This window comes from Notechis scutatus, chromosome 1 (assembly GCF_049901735.1).
Source record: "Notechis scutatus isolate UNSWTSFEM ecotype Mainland chromosome 1, rNotScu1.2, whole genome shotgun sequence".
Taxonomy (NCBI): Eukaryota; Metazoa; Chordata; class Lepidosauria; order Squamata; family Elapidae; genus Notechis; species Notechis scutatus.
The window spans coordinates 256,763,395-256,785,137 of record NC_142009.1 but is presented as its reverse complement, the minus strand read 5'-3'; the positions used below and the strand labels follow the sequence as shown (position 1 = coordinate 256,785,137).

The following is a 21,743-nucleotide window of genomic DNA, read 5'->3' as shown; positions in this document are numbered from 1 at the left end:
TCCGAGTCTCAGCATACAACCTCGAGACAAATCGGCTGTTTTTGACGTGAGGAAAGCAAGGTGCCCCCCCCGCCTGCCCTAACCTATAAGGCTAAAAGCAGGGGTCCCCCAAACTTGATAACTTTAAGACTTGGGGACTTCAACTCCTAGAACTCACCAGCCAGCTGGAGAATTCTGGGAGTTGAAGTCCCCAAGTCTTAAAGTTGCCAAGTTTGGAGACCTCTAGGCTAAAGAGTGCTTCAATCTTTTGAGCCGTCCCAGCAGTGTGGTTGGCTTTAAGAAGTGAGTGTGTGTCTGTAGAGATTCTTAGTCATCCAGGTCCTGGTTGTCCCAAAGGTGCTTTTTGCAGGAGGCAACTGGACTTCCTTGTTGTTTTTTTTCTTTGAAGAAAAGAAATACAAATCCTTTTTATATGCAAGGAATAGAAATCCTTCCATTCCCTACCACCCAGTCAGAGCCGAAAAAAGCTTCTTGGATGAGAAGCGAAACGTCCTCAAAGAAAAAAAACAAACAAACCAAGGAAGTCCAGTTGCCTCCTGCAAAAAGCACCTTTGGAACAACTGAGTGTGTGCAAAAAAATCCAAGCACTGGAGCGTGGAGCCGACCAAGCCGCTGGGCGTTCCTGTCCCGCTCTCTAGCCGCGAGCGCCTTATCCAAGAAGCCGGTCGTTTTTTAAACATGCTTTCTGTCCCTTTGTTTTTTATTCTGCCTAAACCGGGTTTTCCTGCCGTCACGCTCCAGGTAGCTCCGAGGCGCAGTTGTAGGTGATGATGAGAAAAAATGATTAGCCCTAATTGAATTAGCCGCGCCACCTGCAGCAAGGCCGGCGGCCATGGCAGCAACCCACGTCTTCCTAGTCGTTGAACGCAGGGCCGAAAGAAACCCATGAAATACCCCGAGGAGACAGAGAGAAACAAGAGGCGGAGTTGGGGGAGTGGCCGATTTAGAGAAGGTCGTGTCGAGAAGGGGGTACTGTTAGGAAGCCATCCCTGTGAATCCCAAAGGTGTTTTTGTTTTTCCTTCCAAGAGGCACCTGGCTTTTCTTGTTTTTCTTTGAAGACCTTTCGCTTCTCATCCAAGAAGCTTCGTCAGCTCAAGAGCTTCGTCAAAGAAAAACAAGAAAAGCCACTTGCCTCTTGGGGTGGGGGGAAGCACCTTTGGCACAACCATGACCGAGAATCTCTGTAGACATCGCTGTGAAGTTTTTCCTAAGCATACCCTAGTATCTTCAGCTCCTTAGTTGGGTAATGAAGCTTATTTGTGATAGAGGCAGTGATGGATTAAGGCTCACTGGTGCCCTAAGCACTGACAAATCTTGGTGCCCCGCCTCCTTTGTACATACTGTACAAATGAAGCCAAGCTTAGGCTACATAAAAGTTTTTGTAGTGCCCCCTTTGGGCCTGGTGCTCTAAGCACATGCTTAGTCTACTTAATGGATAGAGGCAAAAATGCCGTGAATGAGATTGGGTGACACATCCATTTAGTTTCCTTGGCAAGGGAACCGAAATGGTTGGCTACTGCCTCTCTTGGAATGAATATATATGTGTGTGTGTTCTTAAGTATATATATATTCATCTGTGATGAGACGAACAGACGAACACAGTACAGAAGCCTGATGATGGCAGATGAGATTCTGCTGAAACATTGCTACAACTTTAAAAGCACAACTACAATGACGTGGGAAAATACCCGAACAAAGCTGAATACCATACATGTAAGTACCTGCGAAAACATAAGAAAACATGTATGTATGTATGTATGTATGTATGTATGTATATATGTTTTCTTACGTTTTCACGGGTATTTATATGTATGGTATTCAGCTTTGTTCGGGTATTTTCCCACGTCAATAATGACGTGAATGAAGTTATATATATTCGTAGATTTTCACGGGTACAGGTATGTAGGTCTAGGTGTGTTTGGGTCTTTTCCCGTGTAAGATTAAGAGTATCTTGGTGATGTTTCAGCGAGGTTCCACTCGCCATCCTCAGGCTGGTGCTTTTGGCTTCGGGCCAGTGCAAGCAGTGTGTATATTGGACACACACACACACACACACACACACACACAGATAGAGATAGAGAGAGAGAGAGAGAGAGATTGCGAAGTAATATATATATTATATAGTTCTCAACCTTGGCAGCTTGAAGATATCTGGACTTTAACTCCATGTTCAAGTTGCCAAAATTGAGAAGCCCTGAGCTAGCTTACAGTCTGGAAATCTCTTGGTGGTCTCCTATCCAAAGACTAAGGAGACCTGACCTTGGTGGTCTCTTGGTGGTCTCCTATCCAAAGACTAAGGAGACCTGACCTTGTGATGTTCAGCAAGCTGCCAATGTGTCTAGCCATTGTTGAAGGGTGTCATTCTTGGCTACAAATCCAGTAAACTCTAATGGTTAAACACCAGGTTAGAAACCAGGAGAGTGAATGTTAGTCCTGCCTTAGACATGAAAGCTGGCTGGGCGTCTTTGGACCAGTCATTCACTCTCAGCCCAACTCATCCCACAGGGCCGTTTTATGGAGAAAATAGGAAGAGGAAGACCTATTAGATATGTTTTACCACCATATATATTAAAGGGATTAAAGAATTATTTAAAAAGTAATATTTTTTCCCAGAATAGAAGTTGTTACAGTTAGTCTCATGACAGGCTTTCAGCTATCTGAAATTAGTAAAGTTTGGCCCTTTTTGTGAATGCAAGTTATACAGGAGTATCTTAACATGCCCATTTCCCCCTTGATTGTAAAATCTCAATTTATCTTACTCTAGAACCAGCCTGCATTTTAATCTGATGGTGATCATTCATATTCCGGGAAAATAATCAGATTTCTTTGATTGATCCAACACTAAGACATGGCGTGTAAACACTTCCCTTCTATCTTTTAATGGGAACATGATCATATGATCAATCCTTTCTTCACCTCTTAAAGTCCTCTGGAAAGTATACAGAAATAAATGCTATAAGCCAGTCCATATTTTCAAAATGAGGGTGCTATGTAGCAGAAATGGACCGAGTTATGCTAATAATGTACTAAAGAGAGACCCTTTGTATTTCTCAATTCAGTTAGAATTGAGTTTATCTTACTGGTTTATCTTACTGACAGTAGGGTAATGTTCTCTGTGGAGTAATGTTGCGGACCTATAGAGGGAAGAATACATATTTGTTCCTTGATACTTTGCCCCATCTACGTATAAATGCTGAATCAGCTGCCTCATTTTGCCTACAAATTAAGTTGGCCTGGAAAAATATAAAACTTACTAAAACTGTGGATGAAAAAAACAAATAGTGAATCATTTATCGTGTTATGTTAATCTATAATGTACCAGATTAACATATTGAGCAAACCTAACTACTGTGGTTGGGTAAACCTTGCTTTGTTTAGTGATGGGGTGTGTATTAGGCACTGAGTTGCAGCTAGTCTACCCACCTTTTCATCTAACATGTATGAATCAACCTATGTATTTAATTTTCTGGAATAATACAATATGTGAAATTCTCAACTGAATTAAATGAAGAAAAAAAAATGAATACATTAACTATGGCTAAGCATGTTGTTTAAAGCCAGTCATTAATAAAATCCAGATTTAATGCTATTTAAGGTAAACCTATTAAATAATAGAATATTGATTAAGGACAGCCAGATTAAATACCATTAATGCCCATTACTCTGACTCCCAAATAATTGAGTCTGTTTTTGATCAATATACAGTCCATGTTGCCCCACCCCAGTTGGGCAGAAATGTAAATTTCTAAGACAGACTCCCTCAATTTGGCATCTTTTAACTGAGCTGGTGGACAAAAATTGGAGTTGTGATTCCACATAGCTCAAAGGTGCTGATTTGGCAAATTTTTTTTATTAAAGATGAAATATCTTAATTCCACAAAATTTTGTGAGATGAAATACATAAAACTGCAAAGCAGTAACAAGAAAGGAGGATTGATTGTTTTCTGTGTTTAAGGTTTCTCCCACTTGGTTCTTTTTTCCTACTTAGGTGCATTTCTTATTCCCTATTTGACAATGTTGGCTCTGGCTGGAATTCCTATCTTTTTATTGGAAGTTTCTCTGGGACAATTTGCTAGTCAGGGACCTGTGTCTGTCTGGAAAGCCATCCCTGCCTTACAAGGTAAGCTTTTGAAACGGATTATTTCCTGCGCTTTTCAGAAATCAGGAAATTGTGGATTAACTTCAGCTTAATCAAGGGATAGGACATGATTCTGATCTCTGGGTGGCGCTGCGAGAAAGCGGCGGCTGATGCTTTGCAGTCTTATTTTGACCTTGAATGGACCTTGCCTTGACTGATGTGGTAATAATGCAGCACTTCTCCTGCTTTAGTGAACCTTCACTGCATTCCACAGCAGGCGAGTGTAGCTGCAGCATTCTGATTAAATCCAACACATGTGATACTGCAGTATGGTACTTTCCATACTTAAAAAAACAACAACCCATGCAAACCATGTTCATCGTACTTATATAGGGAGGATGGAAGATGCACAGCAAGATTCAAGGATGCATGCTTTGATGCATTCAATTTTTCATTGCAATGTATTCATCCCGATGTACTTAAACTGATAAACCATTATATATGGATGATGGCAATTTGATGCAAGCTAGAATCAAATATATATTTACTTTACACAAGTCAATCAACTTGTGATTAGAAATAAAATAGAATGGGGCTGCTTATTGGATTTTCTCCTATCGAAAGATTTTCAAAAATAATGTACTCAGTGGACAAAATATAATTGTTGCATAAGATTAGTTGGCTTGCTCATTATTTTTTGGTCCCAAGAATATAAAACAAGATAGTATCATATCTGTTTTATTTTTTTTTCAGGTTGTGGCATTGCAATGCTGATTATCTCTGTCCTAATAGCCATATATTATAATATTATATTGTGCTATACACTTTTCTACCTTTTTGCATCCTTTGTACCTGTGTTACCTTGGGCTTCCTGTAATAATCTGTGGAATACACCTGATTGTAGAGATAAAAACAAACTTTTGTTAGGTAAGTTGGAACATGTGTTTCTTTTTAAAGCCTTTTTAAGCTCACTTTCCTGTTATGCTACTGATCTGTACTATACCTGTAACAAGCTAAAGCATATTCAGAGGTCTGTTACTGTAAATTAACAATTCTGTCGGCTCCGTACAAAGCATATCCTTTCATCACTGATACTTTGGAGTAGTAATGATTAGACGACTTTAAAATAAAGTATTTTAGAAAGTATCCTGCTGTTGAGTTGATTTAAAAAATATATATCAAAGGGTGCTGAAAATTCTACCTTTGTTTTACTGGCCTATTATTTTATACGGTAATTTTTTGTTGTTGAACTAATCTCAATCCATTAGAAAGTTTTCATGCTGTGTTTATAAATACCAATAACAAATAATTTAGTTATTTACATTTTCATATCAGTATTAAATAATTAAAACATTAAAACTAAAAAGCCAATGATCTAGAAATATTATTTTCTTCCAATCAATTGTATCTGAGTCTTAGAAACTGTCTGGACAAGAATCTGCAGTTTCCTTGGCAAGGTTTTTCAGAAGTGGTTCGCCATTACCTTTTTCCTAGGGTTGAGAGAAAGTAACTGGGTCACTTTCCCATGGTCACCTAGCCAAGGTGAACTAGAACTCCCTTCCTCTGGTTTCTAGCTTGCAGACTATACCAAATTGGGTCATACAACTAATAATCATAAAAACATAACTTAATATAATATCTCAAGTTAAATTCAGTACATATTTTATGGGTCCTTAATGTCACCATAAGGCCACCATTGATGGGATTAATCATATATAACCTGGGTAAGAATGTCATAAAGAAAACTCACAGAATAGTGCTTGGCAGTCTGTGAACTCTGTCATAATGAAAAAAAAATTGCCATACTAAAATGTTTCTTCAAATAATTCATTCCAAGTAAGGAATCCATCAGATTTAATCATGCTAATGAAGTGTATATGTGTGGGTATGTATATTACAAATACTCACTCTTTTAAACACAGCTGGAAAAGAATTTAACTAAGGATAAATACACTATTTCCAATGCAATAAGAGCAATGTGAAAGAAAACTTTTTTCAAATAGTGATATATTGCATATACAAGTGGGGTGTATCTTCTGATCCTAAACATTAATACTACTTAGTCTGAAGGTTTACTGAGTTGATAAATGTGTGCTCAGCAACAGAAATGCAAAAGGAAAAATGATCACTTACTTTAGAATTTAGAACATCCCTAAGCCACTTTGTTATTAAGATAAATACAAATGCTCTTGTCCTATGTTAGGTATGAAAAATTGGCTGACATTTTCCTCAGAGATGCAACCAAAAGTAATTTATTCTATCAAACCAAATAAGAAAATTTGAAATGCAACAACAATACAGGAAGAGAAAAAACCATTTTGACTAGTAACTTTGGCTAGAGATATGAGTTGGGGTAAACAGCAGTTCTTCACAACAGTATAACAGTGCCAAGTTAGTATCATTTTGACCGATCAGTACCTTTCCTTACCTATTATTGACTGATCAATGACTTCCCTTACACATTATCCTCCTAATATATTTCTAATGGATACCTCAGAATTCTGAGCTATATTTACAGTAAATGTTACAAAATTTATTAAGGTTTTATGCAAGTCTGTTTCTTGTAATGGTTAAAGACATCAGGCTAGTCACTGGAAAACTCTCTAGTCCAGGGCTGTCAAACTCCCGGCCTACGGGCTGAATGCATCATGCACTGGCCATGCCCACGCCCGATTTAGCAAAGGGGGAAAAAAGTCCCGATATGTCACATGGCACTGCCATGATGACGTGAGTTTGATACCCCTGCTCTAGTCCTTCCTTAGATACAAAGGCAGATGGGTGACCTTGGTCCAGTCACTTTCACGCAGATCTAGGAAGGAGGTAATGACAAATCACTTCTGAAAAACGTTGCCAAGAAAACTGCAGGGACATGTCCAAGCAGGCTGTGAGAGTTGGACATGATTGAATGGAAGAAAAAAAAAATATTTACATGAATGAGTGGAAAGAAAAAAAAAAGTGGTAGAATTACTTAAAGCATCCTGTAAATCAATAATTTGCTTTGCTAATTTTTGCAAAGTTCAAAAAAAGAGAGGAAAATAACAGCATTTGCCTATTTTACAATTGTACAAATTAGAAGTCATAGTACATATGTAGTAAGAAGAAGCACAATTCATTCGGACAGCTCTTCCTGCTATTTTCTTAAAACATCCAACTAGAACGTATTGTCTTATTTCTTAAAACAATTTTGGTAACATAAAAATAAGCACATTTATTGAATTCTTGGATATTTCATTGCTTATGTAAAAACTTGAAACTCCTCAATTTTCTGTTTTCATGCAGATTATTCTTCCTTCTGCTGCAAAACAGTTGCTCCCTCTGCTGGCTTGAATTATTTAATGCAGGCAAATTATCAACTCAAGAAAACTAAGCTGTGTTAAAAAAACAAAAACAAAAGCCAAGCTTGCTGCAGTGCAGCAAAAATGACCTTATATGTCACTCTGAGATTTTGCTCATGCTCAGATGTGGTCAAAACAAGACAAGTCAATCCATCTTACACATATTCTGATATATAACTTGTACATGCTTTACTATTAATACACCTTTTAGGAGTACCATCAAAGAGGCAACAGTAACAATTTATTTGTTGAGCAAATTTATACAGCCACCCGATTCACAAATAGGCAGCTTACAAAACTTAAAACACCCATCATATAATAAAATCCATTAAAAAAAAAATTCCCATCTCCACTGCTCATGGATCAACAACTTGATCAGTTCTGTCTCCATTTGTAGTCCCCAGGTCTGCTGACAAAACTACATTTTTATGCCTCACTTCCTATCCTGATGGGTACAAGTGGGTGTAATAAGAAAGAGCTGGTCCCACATATAACCTGGTTCCATAAATACAAATGTCTTGTGTGGAATATTATGGGCACATTTACCAGTGAGTAAATTGCATTACCCTGAATGAGAAATTTTCCTGAGTAGATTATACATACCATTCCATTGTTTTATAGATTTTTGGTGACTGAGAACCAGTGCAATAATTACATGTGCTATTTGTTAAGTCATGCATTCAACAACATCTTCAGTGAATGAATCTCAAATTTCAATTAATATAATTTTTGTGATTTGGACATTTGGTAGCAATGATAATCCGTTTCCCAAAATTTGGATTGGCTTGGAATTCTATCTCAATTTTAGATATTTTCTTAGCCCTCTTTCTGGCTTGTGCAGTATACAGGTCCTTCAAAGGAAAGCAGGCTGGTTACAATATAAATAAAAGTATGCTGCTTAGAAAATAAGGAGCAGTATTTATTTAGGGGGATTATAACATGAGACATGTAGAATCAAATATAAAAATATTTGCAATTCAAAAAAAGTATTTAACCGCCAAATAAATGTAGGAAACGTTAAAAAAAAAAAGAAGCTGTGGAAGGATAGCATACAACTATTGTCCCCCCTGCTGGTAGTTTGAGATATAACACCAAAAAATATTTATATGTCATTTGTAAAAAAGTTTGAACTTTGTAATAGAAATTACATACCAGAATTTGAAAATGGTGAGCATATAAACACCTGACTTCACAATAATGACATAGCAGTTTTCTAGTTTTGTGGTTCTTGCATTTATAGTTTTTTCTAGTAATTTCCTAGTAGTTTTAACTAATTGATAGTTTTGTCCATTTTATTAAAAATGGTTATATGTGCCAAATTATGGAATTATATGGCTCATAAATATAACAACATATATTAAAATATAATTTTAATAATTTTGTTGATTGGAACATTTTTGCAATTGCAACATTTCATGGCATGTAGTACATTGACTTAAGCTGAATTTGCTGAAATTCTGCTATTATTGATATATAGGAGCCTTACTGCTGGAAAAAAGAAAAATTGACTTTAAAAAACTGAATGCTCCTGTATTATGTTTTTATAAGGGTTCGACTATGCTGTCAAATATATGGCTACGATTTATTTATAGGTAATAGGTTTTCAAACATTAAATTAAAGTTTAACTAAGAATATATATATTTAAAATGTTGGTTATTCATATAATAAAGGTTTTAAGATATTGATATTATTTATTTAAAGTTAATAGAGGTTGTAGTTCATCAATGATCTCTGTATTGAAAAAAGTTGGAGGTCACTTTTTATATATATTTATTTTATGTATTTTTGGTTACCCTTTAAGTTTTCTCTTTTACTCCCTCCCCCTTTTTCCTTTATGTTAATTTGTATTTTATTGCTTTTTTGAACTTAAGAAAATTGTATATATTTATTTTATTCATTAAATTTCTATGTCACTCACATCACTGATACAGCAACTCCAGGTGGCTTTTTAAAAAGGGGTTTAACTGCTGATTTAAATCAACTATACTGATTTAAAACACTTTACTTTCTCTTATGATGCTGCTAATTTTTAATTATTTTTATGCAGAGAAACAAACTATATACAGTAAACTAGTTTATTAAGTGAAGAGTAAAATAAACAATCAGTTTTACCTGGTTGGTGATTAATAAAACACAGGTTGCTTATATCGGAACATTGGATTTATTTATTGTATATGTACCATATTATTTTGCACTGTAAGACACCCCTAGGTTTAGAGGAGGAAAAGAAGAAGGAATATTAGGTGGAGCCTGAAAGGACCATAGATAGGTGTCCTCTCATGTGCCAGCTCTGCCTCTTGACTCCTGCACTGCAGAAAAGAGACAGAAGAGAAGGGCAATGACAAAGACAGAAGAGGTGGGGTTAAGCACTGTAAAAGGACTCTGCTACCGCGGCCCTGGCTGTTATTCACTAAAGGACCATTTGCAACCTTTCCAGACTCCTTCTGATAAGTCAATGATTTGCTTAACAACCATGTAATAGTAATAATATAACTACAGTGATTTGGCAAAAAAAGCTTGTAACTATTGGGTGTGACTCCCTTATAACCTCCTTGCTTAGCAATGGAAATTTTGGTTCCATCAAGGACTTCCCATAAAGAACTGAAATATAGTTTCACCGTAAGGTGTAGTTTCTTAATTATAATTCCCCAACAGTTGCTGAATATAGTTTGGTCCACAACATTAATATTTTGATTTGCTTCTTTTGTCAGATTCTTGCATCATTGGTGACCACCCCAAGTTGCAAATAAAGAACTCTACTTTCTGTATGAGTGCCTATCCAAACTTGACAATGGTCAATTATACCAGCCATGTCAACAACAAGACTTTTGTCAGTGGCAGTGAAGAATATTTCAAGTAAGATTGTTTGATAAAAGTTTTATGATTACAAAAAAAAATAATTAAAGGAAATCTTTAGCAGAAAAACCACTTGGTGGTAGATACTTTTGTTTCTAGGTTTAAATGTATTATATATTTAAAACGAATTTGCATCATGTTCTCATTTTAAGGATGTGGTAGGATCCCATAGTGATCTTCCATTACCACTAAGCTAGGGGTGTCAAATTCAATTTCATTAAGGGCCACATCAGGGTTGTGTTTGATCTTGGGGAGCTGGGGTACGTATGGCCAGGGTGGGCGTGGCCAGCTTGATGTCATTCGTGTCAGGGGCTCCTGTGATGGCCCAAGCACCGTGCCAGCGAAAACAGGCTCCCGAGCTCTGTTTTCGGCTGTGGTGGCCTCCTGCAACCCTCTGCCAATGAAAATAGAGCTTGGGGCTTAGATCTGGCACATGGACCACCCTGGAAATAGTGAAGGACTGGCCCACAGTGCCTTTGCCAGCAAAAACAGGGATGCATGTGGCTCAGGGATGCATGTGGCTCTCCCGAGCTCCGTTTTCACTGCCAGAGGATTGCAGGTCGTCGTGGCCAAAACACAGAGCTTGCGAGGGCTGCATGCGACCCCCAAGCTCTGTTTTTGCTGGCAAAGGCACCATGGACTAGTCCTTCACTGTTTCCAGGGTGGCCTGTGAGCTAGACCTAAGCATCCTGTGGGCTGGATCCAGCCTGTGGGCCTTTAGTTTGACACCCCTGCCCTAAGCAATTAGCAATGGAACATTGCTGATTTCCCCATTTTTCTCTGCCATTTTCATATCTGATCCAAAAGATTAAAAAATTTTCCAGAGCAAATATCAGAGAAGAAGGTAAAGAAAATTCCTCACTTATGTATTTATCAAATTTGTATGCCAACTGACTCCCAACAATGCTTATGGAAATGGAACAACACAGACAACATTGGATGCAGGAGTAACCAGTCATTTTTAATTTATATATACATCTCTCAATCAATGTTAGATGGCCTAGACATTGGTATTTGTACATAAATCTTTTTAACATTTATATTTTATTGTATTTTACTAAACTAGGTGAAATGGTAACAATAATGCTAGTCCATGTATGATATGCCATAGACTGAATAAATAAACTTCTCAATCAATCAAATAAGTGAAAAGAAGATTGCAATATTATCTATGTGCTTTTCCCCTAATTTTGTTGTATGATTTTTTTTTGTATATCTAAACTCTGTTTATACTGATTAATATGAACTGATGCTAATATTAAATTTCAAAGGTTATTTAATGATTGCACATATGTCAGCAAAACAAGTTATGGTTCCAGATTCAAAACATGTTTGGCATTCAGTGGTCAGAATATTACTTTAACTAATGTGGCCACGTTTCCTAAATATTGCTTCAATGTTAATTCCCTAGAGCAGGGGTCCCCAACCCTTGGTCCACATCTTGGTACTGGGCCCATTGGAAACTGGGCTGTGCAAAAGGGTGAACACACAAAACTTCATTTGTGCAAGTGGTGTGCACGTGCAACATTATCACCTCTTCTCCCCTACTGCCTGCTCCCACTGGTCCACAGAACAGGAAAGATTGGGGACCGCTGCCTTAGAGGCACAGTAGTTCTGGTTATTCCTGCTAGATGTTGGGGAGCATTTGGGTGAGGAATGGTAGACACAAAAAATAGTTGAATTTGCAAAGTACCTTGCCCCTATATTGGGGCTCAAAAGCCAGCATTAGTTAGATCCTTAGATATATCCATGATCTTAAAACCGGATTCAGATTCCAGAGAGGTAGTTTGGTGTAGTGGTTAAGGCGCAGGACTGGAAATCAGGAGGCTGTGAGTTCTAGGCTTGAATGCCGGCATGAATGCCAGCTGGGTGACTTTGGGTCAGTCACTCTCTCTCAGCCCAACCTATCTCATAGGGTTGTTCTGGGGAAATTAAGAGGCAGGAGTATTATGGATGTTCACCATCTTGACTTTATTATATATCATATATCTATATTGGGATAAAAATCTAATAATTGTAATTGTGGTAGACCTAAGAGATTTTGAGCTCAAAATATTTTGGAAACATGTTACAATGCATCAATGGTAATCTATTTGTATTTTTAGTAATAACCTTTTGGAAAAGCCTGATAGATTATATTGTTAGGATACAGTAATGGTAGAGAAAAAGTGTTTTCCCCCCTCTACCACAGGATAGACTCAACAATTAGGTCTTAGTTTGATTAGATTTATCATGAAATGTTCTTTATGGCATTCTATCTGTCTCCAAAACTTTCATTGCATTCAGCTTTGGTGTATAATAAAACAGCAGCACTGTGAATTTGGAAGAAATCAGCTTCTCTCAATTACTTCTATATTGCAAAGCAGTCACAGTTTTGGTGGGAGTCATAAAATCAGCTCATAAAATTGCCAATATTTTGTTTTGAATCCATCTGAGTAAATTTCAGATTTGGATCATTTTAATACATTTCTACTCAGGAAAACAGCTCATACTCAGTAATGAAATCTGGAAATGATAGAGGAATCTTGTCACTGAATAAGTGACTTCACGCAAGGCTATAAAATTCATTTATGTAATAGCTGAAGTGTTCTAATCATTTAGAGAGCTAGAGTTTCCCTCCCCTCCCTCCCTTTTTTGTTAACTTTATATTTTTTTACCATGGATGTTAAATTGAATGATAGGATAGATGTATCTTAGAAGACAATGGGACTTCGTAAGTTGACTTTTTAATGGCTGTGAAGTGTTCTCTGCTTTAATTTTTTATTTTTTAAATCATAATGAAAAAGTAAAGGGATAGAATCTTAAATGCTCAAGCAACTATAATTAATGCTAGGTATACACACATGGTCATGACTTACTGACATTTTGGCTCTTAGGTACTTTGTGTTGAAGATTTCTGCAGGAATTGAATATCCTGGTGAAATCAGGTGGCCTTTGGTACTGTCTCTCTTTCTAGCTTGGGCAATTGTCTATGCTTCCCTGGCTAAAGGAATAAAAACATCAGGAAAAGTAAGAAATTATTTTAGACCATTTCTAGTTTTAATTCAGAAATGAATATATTTTGCAATACCAAAATCTAAGCATTACTGGAATACGCAATAGCTTTTTGAGAAATGTTGTGGCAACTTAGTACTTGCTAGTGCGTATGGTAGCTCAAGAAAAGCTAGTGAAATATTTTTCTTTGATATGCATATTGGTTAAACTTTTAGTTCTCATTTTTCATACATGGCCTTTTCATGGCATGGCTTTTTGATTCCATTGGCTTTCAGGAGAAGTAAAGACGGGAGGTTTTATATATAGAAGAGAAATTTGCTTATCATATGACTAAAGTATGTGGTAAAATATGAATTTGGGCACCAAAGATTAGCTCTCTTGGAAAATCAGAATACGATAGTGCTATTTTATAGTGGAATAGAATAAAATGATATTTTATAATGTTTTACAGCTTAGGTGTCCTTATATTATTCTTAGGTAATCATAGTCCAAAAATCTTAGTAAGTATGCAACTAGTAACTATAATGCTAATAACGATTAGCTGTTATCTTTCCTATGAGATGTTTGTTTCTATCAATTCCTGGTTTAACAGATTTAACAGATAATCGGAGTTGGAAGGGACCTTATAGGCCATCTATTCAACCCTCCTGCCCAAGTGGGAGACCCTACACCATTTCTGACAAATGGCAGTCCAATTTCTTCTTGAAGGTCTCAAGTGATGGCACTCCCACAACTTCCGAGGGCAAGCTACTCCATTGGTTGATTGTTCTCATTGTCAGAAAGTTTCTCCTTATTTCCAGGTTAAATCTCTCCTTATTCATTTTCCATCCATTATTCTTTGTCTTGCCTATAGGTGCTTTAGAAAATAGCTTGACCCCTTCCTTCCTGTGGGAGCCCCTCAAATATTGGAAGATTGCTATCATGTCTCCCCTGGTCCTTCTCTTCACTAGACTAGCCAAGCCCAGTTCCTGTAACTGTTCTTCGTATGCCTTAGTCTCCAGTCCCCTAATTATCCTGGTTGCTTTTCTCTGTACTTTTTCTAGAATCTCAACATCTTTTTTATAATGTGGTGACCAAAACTGGATGCAGTACTCTAGGTGTGGTCTTACTAAGGCTTTATAGAGTGGTATTCGTGCCTCACTTGATCTCGATTGTATCCCTCTGTTAATGCAACTTAGGATTGCATTAGCTTTCTTGGCTGCGTCTTCCACTAAGACTCCAAGATCCCTTTCACAGTTACTGCTATTGAGCCTGGTTTCACCCAGTCTATATGTGTACTTTTGGTTTTTCTTGCCTAAGTGTAGGACTTTACTTTTCTCTACATTGAATTTCATTTTGTTAGATACGGCCCAGTGTTCTAGTCTGTCAAGATCCATCTGGATCTTGAGCCTATCTTCTTGGGTGTTAGCTATTCCTGCCAGCTTAGTATCATCTGCAAATTTGGTAAGTTCCCTTCTATTCCCTCATCTAAGTCGTTAATGAAGATATTGAAGAGTACTGGGCCTAAGACAGAACCTTGTGGCACCCCACTGCTTATTTCCATCCATGTAGACTTAGACCCATTAAGGACTTCTCATTGAGTACGGTTTGTCAGCCAGTTGTGAGTCCATCTAGTGGTGGTGCTATCTATTCCACGTTTTTCTAGCTTACTAAGAAGTAGGTTGTGGTTTCCTTTGTCGAATGTTAAGTACCCAGTTGAGAATCACACATATAAATTACTTGAATTAAGGCTATATCTGTTCTTTGTGCTAGCTTACCTCCTTTTTTAGGCTAGAGTAAATAAAAGATATGTTTTCTATTATTAATATTGTTCAATTATTTATATTAACAGGCTTTGTTAAAAAGAAGAGGGGGGAGGGGGAAATACACATGTATTCTAGGGATGGAAACCAGTTGCTCCTGAGATGTTATTAGAATAATTTTTATCATCCTTGATTATTGGCCATTATTGCTTAGTTTAATGAATGTTAGAAGAAGAGCATGGAGGTTCATGAGGTTAGAATGCTGGGCTGACAATTGACAAGCTTACTTTCAAGATCCAGTTATTATGCAGTGGGATGAGGTGAGCTCCTGTCACATGCTCCAGCTCCTGCTGGCCTAGCAGTTTGAAAATGGGTGACATCGAGTAGATAAATGGGTACCATTTTGGTAGGCAACTTCATCTTCAGGGAAAAAGTGATGTCACCAGCAGATACTTTCACCATGGAAGCATGTCAGTGCCACTCACACAGAAATAGTAGTAGTATGAATGTTAGACTTTAACAGTATTTGGAGAACCATTCTGAAACCTGTCATACTATCTGCAAGTTTAATTCTTAAAGACAAGTATCTGTTCCCATTTCAGGATCCTGAAAGTTATTTTTGGTTTATTTAGACAAGATATATTTTTGTTAATGTGGGTGTTAAGTTCATTTTTTTCTCTTCTATCAATCTCTGTCAGGCACAAAAGTTCAGGTCCACACCTGAGGGTCCAATTAAACTAATTTATTGTTACCCATGCCTGTGCACAGAAATATTCTCAACCAACGGTAGCACTGCTTGGAGTTAGATAAGGATCAATGGAATCCAAAGGAAGTTGAATTTAATTTAGGTCTGGCTATGTAGGTATTCTAGGGCGATCCCTCTTTTAACTCTACCTCCGGGCTCTGCCACTTATCCTACAATCTCATCAGATTAACACACTCTGCTTATTTTATTCCTCCTTTGGCGGCGCTGAAAATGGTACCCCAGAGTTGGCTGCTGGATCGACAGAATGTTTCTTGCTTTAGTAGTGTTTTGTTTTGGAGACAGGACCATCTAATCATCCAGGAGGACATGCCAAAGGGGACAAAAATTGCCCTTTTGTAACCACACAGGCAATACCCAGACCCTGAAGACAGCAGTGGTTTTCTGCTTGCTTGATGTAACAAAACTTTTGGATAATGTGTTTTTTTTTTATGTTTATCTTTTATGGGTGGGAAAACATTTGCTGGAATAAAAGCCACAATGTAATTTATTGCATATCTAAAAAAAAGACATATTTTATACTAGTCACTTCTGTTCCAGAAAACTGACAACACTGCAATTTTCATTCTTTTGGTAGTTATAGTGTAGAGAGAAATGTACCTCTAATATACTAACATTTATCTGCAGGGATGATATTCCTTTAGAGAATAGATATATTCTTTAGAGACATACAACTGCAGTTACTTTTTGCATTAATTATCCACAGACATTGCTATTTTATTAATTTAGGGCTTTGCATACGTCATACCATTTTAGCAAACCATTCTATTATTTTTCTGTTTATATTCCCATGATCAAATGCCACCAACAAGTTGTGCAACAATTTACTGTAAACAATAATCCAGTGATTTTACTTTTATTTTTTTTCCATGGATGTTTTAACTTTTTCCATGGAACTTTTTTTTTTTTCTATGTAAGCTGCTGAGACTGGCTTAGATTGCAGTAGCACAGAAATACGTGTAATTGTAAATAAATTCTTAAGTCAATCATAATGAATAGTTACATTATCTCTTTATGTTTCCCTAGGTGGTATACTTTACTGCTACATTCCCATATGTAGTGCTTATCATCTTACTTATCAGAGGAGTTACCCTGCCAGGAGCTGGAGCTGGAATGTGGTACTTCATCACACCCAAATGGGAGAAATTAATTGATGCTATGGTAAGCTTGTTATTCTAGATATAATACTATAATGGAATAAAGCCAAATATAGAGTTATTTTTGAGTAAGGAAGCATTATGTGCTATGAATGTTTACGACAGCTTATTTTCTGTTTGTTTTGATGTATTTCTTAATTTTTTTTGTTTTTTCCCATTTGTCACAATTTAAAAAGCAATAAAAGAATAAATTTTAAAAAATGACAGCTCTATTTATAACACTATCTGATCAATGTTATTGGCTCCTTCAGAAGACCAGGTGTCAAAGGGGAAATGAATGATGTTTTTTAGTGTCGGCTGTCTGTCAGGGCTCCAACAAATCCACCCCCATTCAAATCATAAATCTCTAGTCGCGTCTCTCAGAGTAAAAAAAAAAAAAGGTTTTATTAGGAATGGCCATGTTGGCGTTAGCTGGGTGCAGCCGACACTAAAATACACCATTCATTTCTCCCTTGACCCTGGTCTTCCCCCCACCCCCTGGATGTATATTCTCCAATGGGACACATCCATAGCCAAGAGTCATCAATCATGCTCTCCAGTAATATTCTTGTGTGCTGACAGCTTTGGGCAAGATTTGCAACCCAAATCTGAGGCATTTGAGGAATGCACTGCTTTCCCCCACTCCCCTTCTGCTAGCAACTAAAACGACCAAAGGAGTATTTTGTTTTAGTTGACGTAAACTTCATTTGCTTAAGGCATAATGTCTGTTCAAGTCTGTACAGCATGGCTGTGAAGATGCCAGATTGCCCAAGCTAAGGTCCATCTTACATATTTTGTTGTGCATTGGATCCAGAGTAGTCACTTGGTATAAATCTAACAAAATGCTCCTGAATTTAACATGCACTCACCTATCCTACAGATATAGGTAAATCAGTTGGAAGAAAATTCCACAATCAGAGGAAGAGATGTAATAAACATATGTTATAGGTATATTGGAAGAAAATTATGTTTTCCAGGAGTGTACTTAGCTCTACTTTTTGTGTACACAAACTGTTCTATAATTGGACATTGCTATTGAGTTTAAACTCGATCCTAGGTCTGTGATCCTAAAAACTGTCTTAAAATTGAAATGCTTCAGAATGGAAATCATTTCATGACAGTATAATCATGAGTAATGCAGTTTTTTGCTACTTTTAATAACAATACTAACTTTTAAATGACAATAGATGTCCCACTCAAAAGAGGCTACACAAGCAGGTAGAGACACTCAAGAGAAGACATGGAAATATAGGAACAGGAACATTCCAACTGTTTGATGCTTGAAAGAAAAATTACAGCTATGAGTTCATTTTCAGATTACAACCAGTTAGTAGTTCGAACTGTACTCTGAAAAAATATGAATTTTATAACATAAGGAATACTTGTTATGTGATTTTAGCTGGTTTACTTTGCAGACTTTTCTAAGCTGTTCTACCTTTTCTAAGGCAAAACCCCTGGTATTTGGTATCCATTTATTCCATTTTTAAGGAGTCCTACAAAGTAGCTAAAACTGAAGAGAAAAAGTAATCCATTTAACCAATTATTGAATTTATTCATATATTCATATATGATTTGAATATTTCACACCAGTGACTCTGGACAGCATATAATGCTAAAACCATCAATTAGAACAACAATCCAAATAATATATGTCCTAGGCTGTAATTCCCCAACCCCAAGTAGCTAGAACAGATGTTAGATAATATAGTATTGCTCTATGAATTTATTTAGATTCAAAGCTTAGAGTTTGGGTTATCTTTTGTGCATTAATTTTGTGAGACTGAACCAAACTATCAAGATAGAGCTGCATGGATTTATATTATTTGTGGCAGGAAGAACCTTGGACATACGTTGGAGAACCAAATTGCAGTCGTAAGTCTAGACTATCTGTAATAAGTATAGCACAGATCATTGATGCTTCTATGTCTGATTTTAAACCACATTCATCTTCTTCCAAATCCAGTTTCTCTTAATATACTGTATATTCAGCATGTAGATTAAATAAAAAAGACAAGTACACAGGTTTGTTTTATTCATTTGCTGACTTGGAGTCCATCTGTTTCAACATGTTCTGTTTGTACTAAGGCTTCCTGATTTATGTATAGGATTTGCACCACACCAATGAGTGTGTGTGTGTGTGTGTGTGTGTGTGTATGTGTGTGTGTTATTTTACTAGTATGTGAAATTAAGGATATTGTAGTAACATAATATAATGTTATAATAACAATAATGTATGATAGTTTGCACACTCTATTAAGCCAACCTTTTTGGTATTAGAATGTAGATTGAGTTCTTCCAAACTGTAGATCAATGTGTCATTTTCCAGTTTTGCTGGCATAGCTTCAGGGGTGGGATTCAAATTTCTTAACAACCGGTTCTGTGGATCTGGCCTAATTTGTGGGTGACTGGACTGGCTGGGCATGGCTTGTATGTAAATATTATAAATATTTATGTAAATATTGAATTTTTTATACAAAAAGAGCAACTTTTACTCAAAATCAGGCAAAGCAGGTGGGCAGATTGAGTTGCTCACAGAATCACAGATTCACTTAGAGATCTATGTTCTGCAGTCTGCTACCTGAGTCTGTCACATAAAATTTGCTTGTAAGCAAACTCACAAAATTAACTCACAACACACCATGTATGTAAATATTGAATTTTTAATAAAAAAGAGCAACTTTTACCCCAAATCAGGCAGAGCAGGCAGGCAGATTGAGTTGCTCAAAGAATCACAGATTCACTTAGAGATCTATGTTTCTGCCATCTGCTACCTGAGTCTGCGCTGAATAATAGAAGCTTCAGGCTGAGCACTGCTTTTGGATTAGCTAGAAAGCAAGAAATCAGATGATTTCCTGCTTTCTAGCTAATCTAAATTTCCTGGCACAGCAGAACAGCTGATGGTCAGGAAAAAAAAAGAAAAACAGCAACTTAGCAGGCAAGTTTGATGGCGTGCATGCCAGGTAAGGAGTGAGTGGGCGGGGTGGGGCAGGACCAGCCAGTGGCATGATTTGCCAGTTCTCCTGCAGGTAGAATCCCACCCCTGGTGAGAGTGCGTTTTGCGTGCATGTAGACCATTTCCCTAAAAACCTCAGCTGTGCTGCTGGACAGCTGACAAGCGCTGCATGCAGGTATGCAGCGTTTGAAAATCCTCTTCTTTCCTGCTTTTTCAACCTCAGCTGTGCCGTGCAAAGCAGCTGAGGTTGAAAAAGCAGGAAATAAAGGACAGGTAAGAGCCCAGGAGGGCAGCTGGGCAGACAGAGCAGCAAACATCGAATTGGTTCAGTGTTTGCTGCTCTTCAGAGCTACCGGTTCTATAGATCTGAGCCGAACCGGTAGCATCCCACCCCTGCATAGCTTAGTTAAACTCTTTACTAATTCTACATCTGTTTCTTGTCATATTTCAGTATTTCAGGCCCTGTAGCCTTTCAACTAGTCAATGATCAAAGTGCTAAGCTAACTATATCTTCTAGTATTAAAGATTCTTGAGGGAATATGTTCTGAGATGTCTTGGATGTTGACATCTGTACTGAACAGTATTCAGAATATTCATTCCATCTTTGTTTGGTTTTCTTTACATCGGTTATTATTGGTCCATTGATGTGCTTTAGCATACAGTTCAAGGTTGGAGCCTTCTTCTGATTTGAGAGAGTTTTTGGAAGACTTCCTGTTTTTCTATGTCTTTTCTCATCTTCAATGTCTTTAGATATGCTATTGTAACAGTGCTTCTTGGTCTCTTCTAATAACTCTTGAAATTCTTTATAAATTCCCTTTCTGGATTTTTGTCTTTCTTGAGCTTGGCTTCTCTTTTCTTCTTGGCAATTTCCACAGTTTGTTCTGAGTTTGATTTCTTCTGTTTCTTCATCTTTGGCAATCTCTCTTCACTTTTATTCTTAATGACTTATTTAAGCTCATTCCACAGTTCCTCTGGTTCTCTGTTAATGAGATTCAGGACTACAAAGTGATTCTTGACAATCTCCTCGAGAATGGTGGGCATATGCTCAAGGTCATATTATGGAACTTGCACATGAACAGTTTGCTTGCACTTGCACATGAACAGCACATCAACAGCTGTTCCTCATTAGTATGTTGAGTGCCATCCAGCCTGAGAGGCCCATCATCTGACATCATATCATCAATCATTTCATATTTTTGAGTCATGTGGCTTGCTTCTCCTGCACATGAAGTGACTGCCTTTGCTGCTGTCACTAAAATACTCATCTGCTTCCAGCATCCCCCTACTTTGCTGATGCCCAATATAGGTGCCTGCTTGCTTTATCTGGGCATCTGATATGAACTTTGCACAATGAATGATCCTGCTGGGAATACACTACTTGTATCCGTTCCTCATCCCTTCTAGAAACATCTCCCCACTATGATAAAGTAGCACAGTAGGATAGCCTGAACAACCTTAAATAGATACTTGAGGAAGGCTGAAGATCTGGTTTGTCATTATAACTAATCTCTAGTGTCAAATAAGGAACAATTAAGTATGCTACTGATTATGCCATTATGTCCTAATAATATATAGAAGGGCTACTACTATAGTGGTGTATAGGAAGCTGGCTTTGAAATGTACATAAGATGTAACAGCATTTTAAAAATATGCCCACTGACTGGGTACAATTCACAGTGTTAATTTCAACTATTAGAAAATTTCTTGATTTGTTTTGGGACTGATGTATCTAAAATATTTTTTCTTCCATATGAATGTTTTTAATTGTAAAAATTGTTCATAGAGCACATTCTTTAGTTACCACATCCTCCAAAAATTAGACAAGCGATGATTAAACATATTTTCTTCTTCCGAGGCTTTTATCTCCCTGGAAAGTTTCACCTG

At 37.2% G+C, this 21,743-nt stretch overlaps 1 protein-coding gene across 1 annotated transcript in view; it reads left to right on the top strand.

The window, feature by feature from the left end:
* Nucleotides 1-21,743, top strand: part of SLC6A5 (solute carrier family 6 member 5) — a 66,844-nt gene that overhangs the window by 6,004 nt on the left and 39,097 nt on the right. Inside the window, exons 3-7 of the mRNA XM_026664644.2 lie at nt 3,990-4,121; nt 4,833-5,006; nt 10,127-10,271; nt 13,148-13,280; nt 16,797-16,931. Of these exons, the coding sequence (XP_026520429.2) occupies nt 3,990-4,121; nt 4,833-5,006; nt 10,127-10,271; nt 13,148-13,280; nt 16,797-16,931 (719 nt within the window). The remainder of the gene's footprint in view (nt 1-3,989; nt 4,122-4,832; nt 5,007-10,126; nt 10,272-13,147; nt 13,281-16,796; nt 16,932-21,743) is intronic.